Source organism: Mchenga conophoros, linkage group LG23, assembly GCF_057382185.1.
Source record: "Mchenga conophoros isolate Kocher_MC1m ecotype Shallow Benthic linkage group LG23, M_conophoros_male_GT1.1, whole genome shotgun sequence".
Taxonomy (NCBI): Eukaryota; Metazoa; Chordata; class Actinopteri; order Cichliformes; family Cichlidae; genus Mchenga; species Mchenga conophoros.
Window position 1 is genome coordinate 7,795,689 of NC_140547.1, and position 12,732 is coordinate 7,808,420.

General features: G+C 41.3%; 1 protein-coding gene across 10 annotated transcripts in view; it reads left to right on the top strand.

Moving 5' to 3' along the window:
- Positions 1-12,732, top strand: part of dab1a (DAB adaptor protein 1a) — a 226,543-nt gene that overhangs the window by 162,090 nt on the left and 51,721 nt on the right. For 7 of the 10 annotated variants that reach the window (XM_085263875.1, XM_085263879.1, XM_085263882.1 and 4 more), the window contains exons 1-2: positions 7,725-7,888; positions 11,568-11,851. In XM_085263875.1, coding sequence (XP_085120001.1) covers positions 11,782-11,851 — 70 coding nt within the window. In that variant the 5' untranslated portion in view covers positions 7,725-7,888; positions 11,568-11,781. Of the gene's footprint in view, positions 1-7,724; positions 7,889-9,114; positions 9,137-11,567; positions 11,852-12,732 lie in introns of those variants that run through there. The other 3 variants (XM_085263877.1, XM_085263876.1, XM_085263878.1) reach the window with 2 other exon arrangements.

Consider the following 12,732-nt stretch of genomic DNA (forward strand, 5'->3'; position numbering starts at 1 on the left):
AGTATATGAATGTGTGTGTGTGTGTGTCTGTAAAATATAAATGTGTGTGGAGATGTGGCTGTGCCCCAAGCTACATATCTTAATCTCCTATCTATTAGTATATTCAGAATTCTCCTTTAGCTGGTGGAGGCATCTGATAGGCTAATTTAAAACCCCCGCTGGCCTTCATCCTGCTCCTGGAAGTGAAGAGGACAACGTGTCTTGGGAGTGAGATGAGAAGGAAGAAAGAAATACTCCAGCCTTTTTCCTCACAGCCTCTCTCATGACTAATCTAGCTGAATTCTGAGTGAGGTAGTCGAGGTGGTTTGGAAAATACAAATTTTCAATCAAAATTGACCTAAAAAATATACTGTTATGATGCTATGGAGGGGATTTCCATGCACAATAGATGCATGTATTTATTTAAATACTGTAAAACCAAATTTTTAGTATTATGATGCTTATATAACTTTAAATATTTAAACATTTGTGATGATTTGAGAGACCTTTTTAAGAATGTAGTAGAATTAAACAAAAAAAAAAAGCCTTTTAACTGATCAAATAATCACATTTGTATTCCAGCAAGTCAAAGAAATCCTTGAGTGGTTATCTTTTTGTTCTTTCAAATGCACTACTCCAACATTAATTTCTTGTTCAGTAGCTCTGCCGTTGTAAGACTTAAATGTGACATTTTGAGACATTTATGAATGTAGGTGTTCTTTCCTGTTTAACCACATAAATTCAGTGAGACATTAAAAAAGTCCAATCTAGCACTGGTAGTATTTTCAGGGTGCAAAAATCCTAAAAATAAGAATATTTCTTCTTCACGTTTCCATTCAAATTTTATTCTCTCATAATAGAAGCAAATGCTACAATTAATTTTATGTGTCTTATTCCTGAAGTAGAATCTACTGGCTGTGATATTAATCCACACAGATGCAATGGAGCTCATGCAGGGCACACAGTCAGCCTCAGCTTTTCTGTGAGTTTGGCAGCGGGCAGTGTTGTGTATACACTGTGTGTGTTTGTGTTTTAGTGTGTGTTTCAGAGAGAAAGAGAGCAAGGAGGAGGAAAGGGAGAATCAGATTGCCTATTCCAGTCACACAGATTATCTTCCACTTCTCAGCCTGTGACAGCACATTTCCTTCCCTCTTCATGCTGGTTGCCTCTTCTCTACCAGCACTCTCTCTCTCCTCTCCCTCCTCCTCCTCTTCAGCCTTCCCTCTCAAATGCAAATGTAAATTAAAATTCGCTTTATTTGCGTGACAATGATCTTTATGTAACCCAACTGACATAAAAATAATAATATTAGAATTCTTGTTGTTCCTTTACCTTTTGCATCACCATTTTTACTCTCTTCTTCTTTTCTCCCTGCCCCCCCCCCCCCCCCCCCCCCCCCCCTTTTTGCTTTCCTTCCACCTCTTCCCTCTGTGCTGGTGTATGTATTGGTATCATTAGCAGCATCACCATGATGGATGACACTAAGAGGCTGAGGCCCAGTGGGGTGGAGCTCTGTTTAAGCACACAATCATTACCTGTGCCACATACACATAAGCCATTTTCACACGTGCACTTGCAGACCTGAACTTTTCTAGATGTTTACCAAGACGTGACAGAGAAACGTGTGAGAATGCAAACGCCCGATGCATTTGGATCGGACATCAGTCGTCTTTTAGCCTGTCAGCTATATTGGTATAAAGCCTGTGTGATATCAGATTATGCCCAGTTCTACCAGTATGAGAACAACTGTGAAATCACTCGGTGGGTGTCGTGTGTACTGCTTCCTCTATTCTCTTCTACCTGCTACCCTGGTAGCACCATCATCTAAACTGAATGGAGTCTTGTAGATAGTGAGAATTCATCGGAAGTAGTCCGTCTCTTGTTGTGTGCTTCAAGTGAAAAAGGACATCAAAGTGTTTGTGTGAAAATGGTTGCACATACAGAAGCAAGCATGGATGTTTCGCACCGATACTGTCTGTGTGTGTAGCTGAACATCTGTCTTTAACTATTGCACGGCTTCTTTTGCATGACTTTTACATGAATGTTAACATCCCTTCCTTCTTTCTTCTGTTTTCGGTCTCATATACACATATACAAACACTCACTCTCAGAAACACACACAGCATTTTCTGAGTTTTAAGAGCTTTGTATCGACTCCGAGCCCCGTGGGGAAGTGAATGCCAATAGCCCCTCCGCTCTGTGAGTGTTCAGACAGCCCAGCAGTCCAATAGACCACGGGGTGCTAAAAGGGGCTATTTCAAGAGCTGGCAGAAAGTTTTCACCTCCAGGAAACTTTCACAGAGATTTTTGCACGTTGTCATAGTTGTGTACTTGTGTGTGTGTTTGGCTGGAAATGGTTGCCCACAAGTTCAAAAGAGTTGGGAATTCAAAGAAGGAAATTATGCAAATTGTGTCCTGACTATGACAATCCTGCTGTGATTCACTTTCAGGCTGATGACATCAGTGGATGCTGTATTCTTTATCTGGGCTTGGTGTGCCATGTGCATGTCTGTCTTTGTGAAAGAAAGATGGATGGATCTCCAGAAAGTACATAACAACTGTAAGATATGAAAGTATTAAATAGCCAACCTGCTGTGCTAGATTTGGAGCTGTTACTCCCATGTGAAGTGGGTGGGAGCAGATCATGTTGTCAGAGTCCATAAAAAACAACAAGGCCTTATCAAACACGGACGCTCGGTTAAGATTGATTTTGTTTGGCTGTCTGTATTAACTGGAAGGGCAGGCGACTGTGACAGTGTGCGTGGGCGATTAGACACACGGGCAGGAGGCAGGAGCTGTAACTGACTGATGGCCATTAGCGGTACAAGGTAGCACAGGGGAGTGCTAGGTGGGAGATGCGTTTCTACCCCCTTGGGAATTTCTTCCTGGGGTTCAACCTAGGCATTCCCTCAGCGCACTAACTGGCCTCAGAGACCAGAGGTGGAGAATCTGTTCCTGCTGCTCTGCTCTGACAGATTGACTGACATAGATATTCGTAAAATTCTCCAGATGTGTGTCTTGGTACGAATTGCAGGCAGTGAGCTGTTGAGTTAAGGCTCGCCAGCGGCTTGCAGTTGAAGAAGTTTTGGGATGTCACTTTTGAAGGTCTAGCCTGAAGCATTCTTAGCTTCTTTTAGTCTCTACTTTCTCTGCTCTGCAAACATCTAGTTCTTTCCCTTCTCTGTATCCTGTCTTTCCTTTCTGACTCAAAAGCAAGTAGAGAGATTAGGCAGAACTTTGGGATTTTACACCTACAAGAACTAAAACATCCTCGTGAGATGCTACAAAGAGTACCACTACTGGGCATATGAAAATACTGTAATGATCCACATTAATTATGACCATGCCCGATGTGTTTTTGGTTCTTTGCAGTCCATCGCAGTAGCTCCAGCTTCCTGTTGGGTTATTAAAAAACAATCGATACTTGGATACTTACTAGCAGATTAGTTACTCCTTTAAGTTGCATATTGTAGCATCATGGATCAGACCAGTGCCAACCAGGAGCACTGTTCAAAATGTATCAAAATTACTTCTTTACATGTGCTAATTTCTCAAGCATCTAACACTATAATAGCAATCATTTACTTACTGTTTAATCTGTCTGGAGTCTGTGTGTTGTTGATGTTATTGAAAACCTGTAAAGTGGCTATGGATGCATAAATCAAACTTGAAAATCTCTTACTGTACTTCAGTCAACTCGATTGAAATACCTAGAGAGATGAGCAGCATGTAGCAGGGGTAAGCTAGGTTAATGTTAAATCAACCAGCTGGCAGGTGCCTCTGAACAGAGTATGCAAAATGTCTGCAATTTCCATAGTTTGAACAAGAAAAAAATGACATCAAATCAAATGGCTACACAACTTTATGGCTTCAGTGGAGGATATAAATTAGATCTGACTAGATTTGTTGGCCATATCTAACAATTACAGTCAGAACCATTTTTAATCTATTAATGGTGATGAAGTGCTCAAGTTGTATTCTCCTCATGGCTTCACATCAAATAGTTTTAACTGTTAATATAAAATATGCATACGGTATCTGCAAGATGGGATCGTGCTTTGTTTATCATAGTTAATGTCAGTACAGCTGCTGGAGACAGCTGTTCAGATCCAACAGATGTCCACAAATAATATCGCACAACCTTTGTCAGTCAGTTTTTTCCAGTATTCCATTGAAATGTATTCATAGACAAAGCGGGCCAATGTCTCTGGTAGTTCATCACATTATTGTGCTGGTAATGGTAAGTGTTGGAAATGGGTGAAATTAAGGCAAAGTTGATGTGAACATTTGCAACATAAGCTCTCAGTTTTCTGACAGGATTGTTACAGTTTACACATCAGCAGGTATCCACTGGTCCAACTGGTCCGACTGACTCTGCGCGGGCATCTGCAAAATAATCCCCCATAGACATCTGCAACTTATATATTCAGCTGTGGCTTCTATTAGCATTATAGATGTTTTCCTTCAAATAGCTCAACTGGAGTGCAGTCAGATAAGTTTTTTCTTTTCATGTCAGAGTAAGAGTCTCCAGCTACTGGCACTTGCTGGTACTACAGCAGATTTTTAGTAGCTAATACATTATAACTAATATATTGAATCAATTACAGTACTAAGACCAATTTATTGATTATATCTAAAGAGATAATTGTCATTATAATAAAACTTGTATATAAGCAGTGGGAGAGGTTTCATCCTATTTTTTTATTGTGTAATATTTGTAGGAGAAAATGTCCACATACACAATAAAGCAACAGTAATCCCATGTCTGTATTCCCCTTTACATCCATCAATCTCTCTCTCAATGTCTGCCTTTAGAGGCACAGTTTGACAAGCCTGTGGTATGTCCGTGTGTGTGTGTGTGTGTGTGTGTGTGTGTGTGTGTGTGTGTGTGTACATGTGTTTGTGCAACAGCACCGTGCGACACCATGATTAAGTGTTTTGAATAATTGATGATTGCATCCCTCATTAAGTCTTACTCTTGTGCTCCAGCAGGCTCTGGCTCTATTTTTATGCACCAGAATCCTCCTCTCTTCTCTTCCACTCCACATATGTAGCAAATCCATCACTCACTTTAGGCTCTGCTGATGGGCGTCCAGAGGGGCTGTAAGGGATCTAAATCATATTGAGTAGACACTTTTACCAGGCCAGCACCAGAATGCAGTGATGATGGTTTTGTAGAAAAAAAGAGTGACCTCTGGCTTTAGAGCTGCTGGGGATATTCTGACTGCAACGGGCCAAACTCTAAATTATGCCAGTATTTAGCCAAGCATGGTTCATTTCTCTACCTCCATTGCAAAACCTCCTATGCACTTCTTTATTGTGCCTTCTGTCATTCCGTGTACACAATTTATTTATTCATTCACCCACCACTGATGCATAAAATTAAATAGGTAAAGACCCCATGAAAATGAATAAAAGTTATATATTTTTTTGTATCTGAGGGGTCAGGGAAATGGTAGTCACGGGGTATGGTGTATGTTTGCACTGTGCTCCGTCATTCGTGAAAATCCATTTCCATATTGCTGACAATTGCCTGTTTCTTTTCACTACAAGCAACCATAAATCACTGAATCATTCCTGTGAGGGATGAAGCTACAATTCCACTTCCACATGTTGCTTAGTGTTGGGAATGGGAAATAACATCCAGCAGGTCTGCCTGTGTGAAGGCCATCTGAAGTCATACCGCTTCAGAGACAAATAGGAGAAAGGCCACAGCACAACCAAATAAAAGGATGCATTACTAAACGATGTCACACCGTAAATCCAACCTTACACATCAGCAAATAGTTTGGGCATGTGTAAATAGAGAAGCTGAGAATGATGTGGGTTGCTGTAGTAGAACAAGGGAGTAGAGATGAAGGAGGCAGTGAGAGGATCAGTCAGTCAGACATGCAGACACAGAGGTGGAATCAGAGTGCAGGTTTGGTGATAAAGGCATATCCACAGTCTGTCGGAAAAGCTGCTGGTTCCTCTTTGCATGAAAAAGACAGTCTTACACACATTGCTTAGCAGGACCAATTTAAAATGTAGCACATTAACAAGTCAGAGGAGACACTCACACTCACATACACAGGGGAGGTGCAAGGAGAACGGGATTCGTTTTCATCTATTTCCCCTTAAAACATGAGAAAGGAGGAAATCCCAAAAGAAAGCACAACCCTTTGATATCTACAGCCCTGTGTCTGTAAATAGGTTAGGTTAAGATGATGTGCGCGTTTGTATCCGTATGTGTATATTTTGTGTTAAATTGTGATATGCACGTGCAAGTGAGCCTGTCATCTTGTGGGGTATTCTATTTTTGGCAAGAGGTTGTGGGTGGGAAAGTGTGTGTGTGTGATTGTGTGCATGTGTGTATGTTTACCTTTTCCTGATGAGACCCCCACTGAATGTTCCTTCTAGTCATTCATGCAGGCAGGGAGCCATGTGGAGCACCTAGAGCAGCTCAGAACCCGTGTCTCTTGCAATGTGTTGTTGTGCTGAATGGTGGCCTGGCTGACTGCCTGCTGAACTAGAGGCACACTTGTTCTTATAGGACTCCAGGCTGGTGTTTCAGCCACTAGACAGCTGCAGTAACAATTTTGAGGCCTTCTTTTTTGTCATGTAACCGCTGTTGGAATTGCAATTTTTCTTTTTCTTCCCCCAGCCCCAAAAGGAATTCTCAGAAATTCAGCTAGGCTAATGTGCAGCGTGGGTGGACTGGCTATTTAGATCAATGTCAAAAATGCCCTTTTACCACGCAGCTGCTATATAATACTTTAGCTTCATTATGACGTGGTGAGCGGTGATCACATGCATTTTGACAGTTGCTTCTCAGCGTGTGATAACTGCGTTGACCCATGATACCAGGGATGGATAATGCTAACAAATGCAATATGTGGCTGCACAAGTAGCTAGAGTGAGCTTTAATTTTTAAAAAGCAATTAAAAATCGACATCTTTTGATGATATTGGGGTAATTTTGGATCAAGGCTGTCGCTCAAGAGTATTTCCATCATATTTATGAATTTCTGGTTGGCCTATAAAATGTCAGAAAATATTGAATATCCTCACCATATTTTCAATAGTTCAAAGTATCAAGGTGGTGATGTTGCCAAACCAACAGTCCAAAATATTTTTGGTTTCTATTACATGAGACAAAAAGGGAACATTTTCCTGATGTGAAAATCCATCACTAGATAATGCTATAAAAACTAAGTACAAAAACGGCTAATGCTGTTACTGATTAATCAGCTAAAGGTTACAGTCTTGTTTTAGATCAATAAAAATGTCATCATGCTGATAAAACATCCTAGTGCCAAAGTTGCTTCATGATAAGAATTTGATCATTGAGGAGTTCACAGATGATTTCACGGTGCAGTATGCCTCTGCAACTATCCCTGCAACCACTTCACTGGCATTACTTCTGCATTGCCAGATGAACTTTTACATGTCCAAAGCATTTAATGATTTATTGATTATTATCTATGAAGTTACCCTGATACAAAATTTATCAGGAAATTGCATTTCTTTTCATCATTGCTTTATATCTGTCTGCACAAATCCCTCATCAAAAAGGAGATTAGATTGTGGAAAGTACACTTCTTTTATTGTTATATGCTGGACAAAGTGCAGTGATATGCAGCATCTTTGCATAGCATTGGACTTTAGTCCAGACCTCATGTTTTTTGCTCTTTTTTTTAATCCCACACTCTCCCAGTCTTTTTACAGAAGTGCAAACAACCTTTTATATCATACACCAATAGGCACGCCTTCTCTTCTAACCTCTATTAGTTGATCTTTTACCCTTCCTTCTCTTCATTTCCTTCATTTCTGCTCCACTGTTTTGTTCCTCGCCTCGTCTTCCTGAGCTTTTTGGACTACCAAAGTTGAGTGGACACTATATATTTTTATCTGCTAAGGCTCATGAACTGGTAGGTTTTATATCTTTAAGTTTTATACTTTTTCTGGACAGAACAGAAATTTATTGACATTTATTTCTCTCCTCGGCTTGATGGTGTGCTCTGTCAGTTGACATTTAAAAGGTGTATGTAGCCGTTTGGGTCTTTAAAACTACATGTGATTTTGTTTGTTTTATATGGTTAAAACGAACACCGTTCATTCACTGTAAAAACATCTGAAACCTAGCAGAATGTAACTTGGTTGACCTTTAGTACCAACATTGTTATTCATCAACGAATACACCTCAGAGGAGAAGCGTGCTGCTGATAAGGACTCGGTGCAATGGTGTCAGGATACAAAGGTAGCACTGATAAAGTGTGAGTGTGCGCGTAGGCTGGACGGAGCACAAGTATTGAGAACAGCGTGTGCGAGTAGTGTAGAGGGGGTCTTTATGATTATTCATTATTGAGATGGCAGGAGAGCCGAATGAGTGGAGCCAGCAATCTAACTCTGAGCCTGATGGACGGAACACAATTACCCTGTAAGAGTGAGAGGTGGGAGAAAGGCGAGGTGGATAGAGAGAGCACGCCCTTTCTCTCTCTCTTCCTTTCTTTTTTTCTTTCCACTAACTTGGCATACTTTCCTGTAGCTGCAGATGATTTCTGGGCATTAAGCTCCTGTTGGCAGCATCCTGTTTATGAAGTCATACACACATACAGTACAGTGAAGCGCGTGCACACACATGCAGATCGTCACATCTCCCGCTAGCGCCTGTTGGCAGCGCCCCATTTACGGACGTCCAATTTACTGCTCATTCCCTTCTCCTCCTTGCCTGCACTATGCCTCTCCTCTGGCGTGGCTTCAGATTGCTGTCTAAATCCAGACACACTAAGCCATGTTCACATCCTGCTCTGCTGCTACATTTAGCTTGCGCGCTGATTCCAGGTCAAACCACCACTACAGCGTTCACGATGGCTTTTGATGGTGCTGCTCGTTCCTTCACTTTATCTGTGCGTGCTTTCAAGGCAGGGAATTTGTACAGCTGAAGCTAGACATGGACTGTGTTTTGAGAAATTAGCTTGTTCTCCTCTCCAGGGACGGTAGCTTAAGATGTAGAACTCTTCGCCGAGTCTCTAGAGAAACAACCATATGTCTGGAGAGCTGTGCTGCAGCAGATTTTTCATTTTCAGTCTCACAATCCTGTTTCTTGCTCATTTTCACCAGTGAAGTAGTGGCTGTTTTGCTTGTAATGCTTGGATGGGTAGAACATCTTTAAATAAGTGAGTTGTTCTCTTACAGGAGTAATTTTGCAGACAGGATGTAAACTGTGAACCCATTTCACAGTTTAAAGTTGGTCTAAATTTGTTTGTGAAATCAAAGTTGCACTACAGAAACTTGTCTACGAGGTCTTATTTGTGTGTGCGTTTGGTTGTAGATTGTGCGTGTGCAGTGAGAATTGCTGGACTGCCTCGTCTCTGGTCCAGTTTGAGGATTAACAGACTGCTTCTTTTTTTTTTTAAACACAAGCTCCAGATGCTTCATGAAAGACTTCACAGCTAGAAGGAGGAGAACAAATTCAGAGAACAAAAAAAGGAAGGAGAAGAGACGGACAGGGGACATGTTCAGGGTTGAAGCTGAAGCTGCTCAGACCCCATCCTTTCTTTTCTGATTTTACTTCCTTGGGCTTTTTTCTCTCCCCTTTTACCCCTCGCTCATTGTCTTTCTCACCCGCTCTATGTTTCCTCACCCCTCACTTTTTTTCCACTCTGTTCGTTTCTCTTCCCTCTAACCCTTCTCTCTTCATACTCACTCTCTCTCCATCCATTTGGTGGAACAGCGCTGCTGATAATGCCTGTAATTGGAGTGACTCACACTTTTCCAGTGTGTTTGGACCAGATAAAGAATATTGTCAGCATTTTGCCGACATGGCCTCTGCTGGCAGAATTAAATGGACTCTGTTCTGTTCTGTCTGCAGCAAATTAAAAGCCTCTCAATTCATCTGTTCTCGCCCAAGGCTTACAGGGGCCTCCTATTCACACAAAAACACCGTGGAGAGGGGGAGGAATAGAATAAGAGAGATTTCCCTCTTCCCCAAGAAGCACAAGTCTTTTGGTTTTGTTTAAATCGGCACTCGGCCACTGTTAGATGGAAACGGAGAAGGAAAGAGAGGTCAAGACTTATATTCTAAGAAGATTGGAAGAGCAGCTCAGAAGGTAGTCAGATTCATTATGTAGCATGTCAGCTTGCAGCTGCCCGTCTTTGTGCTTTACCATCTCCAAGTAAGAAAAAAAAGCTATTCTGGATTTGTGTGCACATGTAAATGAGCGTGCTTTCATGCATTCACACAACAGCATTAAAGTGTGAATCTGAGTGTTTTTGGCTGCTAAGTTATGGTAGTCACTGCCAGTCAACACTTAGGAATAAGTAGCAGCAGATGGGCAGGAAAAATACAAAATGCTGGGGCCAAAGGGGCCTGTCAGTCCTAAGAAGGGCAGCTGGAATTAGCATTAAAAAGAAATTAATACAACCTTGGTCTTGTTAGTTTAAGCTTCTGTTCGTGCTCGTAATAATAACACTGGAACCCTCAAGTTAATTGCTAAGATATCAGATAATTGCTGTCAGGATACAGAATGCATAAATATTAAAAAAAATTGACCTGTTAGAAAAGATAAAGGGAGCAAATTGTCTGTCATAATTCTCTATCACTGTTTCGACTTCCTGGTTCAGCTCTGTAGGGTGCTGTAGCAATGTTTCAACCCGAGCATATTATTTTCAAGCTAATAAAAACACTTTGGAAGCTTTAGCAGAACTATGAAGAAGTAAAGCAAATGTTGTGAATTATAATTGTTTTATCTTTTGTTGTTCAGCAAGTATGGGTCCACTTATGGTCATTAAATCGTTCATAGCTGTAAACAAGGTTAACCGTGTTCCCCTGCTGTTATTTCCTGTTACTTTTGGTTCAGACTCAAAGTGAGAAATAAAATCCCCAGTGAGTCTTTTTCTTTCCTCTCACCAGCAGCATTGTGTCATTGTCATAGAAGTAGCGAGAGCAGCGCCAATGCTGCTCTACTGTTCTATCTTTGCGGCATGCGGTATGGCAGGTAGATGTTGCTATCACAGGCACCGGGTCTAACAATTTTTCTTCCTGAAACCTTTAGTTTGTGCAAACAGAGTTTTCCTGTGCAATAAGAGATTGTTGCAACATGTTGGAGGTGAACTCATGCTTGGCTTTACCTGCAAATAAAGCGGTATAGATATTCTGTCGATACTACTTTGCTGGTTCCACCTGCTTGTTGAAAACACTTGTGTTTCTTACCCTGTCTGACATTAGGTTAGTGACTTCCCATGTCATAGCCAAACATTTGGGGAGTATAGGAAGATAAAACCAACATAATAATGATCTAACAGATTACGTCATGTGTAAACGTTTGAATGCATTATTAGTACTTTTAAATCTGACTCCTGGTTACCTGGCTTCAAGAGGAAGAACATTTTCTCAAGAAAATTTCTTGCTGAGGCACATTATTGATAGAAAGCAGAAAGTGTAGTGGAGGTCTCTCTAGTCTGTTACCATTGGCAACATCTTCTCAAAGCAGATCAGAGACGAAGTCATTCTAATGCCTGCTGAGAACTCTTTCTAGGTCTCACCTGCCAAGAGTAAGCGCAACCTCACCGACGCCAACCTCTTTCTCCCTGTCTTTTCTCCTCCAGCTCTCTGTGGGTGTGTGTAGGATGTTGTGTCAGGGCTAAAGCCCATCCCTCTCCCATGAGCCTGTGTGCCCACACACACACCTGGCGCCTCCACGCACACACCCGGCGGCCACGCACGCACAGCCGGCACTGACGCTGTGAACTGGACCCTCGGAGCCCAGCCGATCCCAGCTGAGCCAAGCGGAGCGGAGTCTAAACCAGTTGGAGCCTGAGGATGTCAACAGAGACAGAGCTACAACCAGCGGTCAGGCCCAGCAGCGTAAGACGGGACTCCAAGAGGAAAGGTAAGTGCAGCATCAAAGTCAGGAACAACTTTGAAGATATTACTGTTTACTCATCATTTAACTGATGAGTAACTGAAAGGGTAATGTGGTTAATTCACTGATTACTCTGCAAGGAGAGAAAAAATCTTTTTCTCTTGTGACATGAATGTAGTTTCACATCACAAGAGAAATCCCTCATCATAGCAGCATTTTGACATTAAAGTCAAAAAAGCACAATGAAAGTGACTCAGCATGCACAATACTGGCAGCCAAGTAACCACAGACTGTATATAAAAAATAGACATAGCCCGAGGTTCTGAAAAGTAAGACCGTTGCGGAGGTGCTTTCAGTCTGCTTTCTCTCTAATCATCAGCAGTTGGTGACTTCTCTGGTTATAAAAAGAAGTCAGACAGTGTAGGATGTTTTTTTTCTCTTTTGGGTTTGATTTAATACCTCAGTAGGCATTTACTTAGTGAGTTTCTGATCTTAGCTGGTAGTTTTGAGTTTTATCGAATACACCATAATATGTGTTCTGGTCCCATTTAAAGTAAAATGTGGTAAAGCTGGGTATGGCATAAAGAATGGCTATCTAGTGACTGATTGTTGCTAAAATTCTGTTGTCCTGAGTGTTTGGATCAGATCTTTTCAAATGCTCAACTTGAGATTTAAAAACAGGAATCCACAAAAAAACAGTGTATGACCTCAATGTGTCCCAGTATGGTGACTGGTCCATGATTTATGTACAGTTAATAGCTGTAATATGTTGAAGTTTTATTTTTTGTTTTTGTTTTTTGTTTTTGTTTTTTTTAACAAAAACTAGGCTAGAATTCAGAAGAAGTGTGTGAAAAGTTAAGTACATCCCATCCATTTGTTAAACAAATGTCGTTGAGATCTGGACTTTG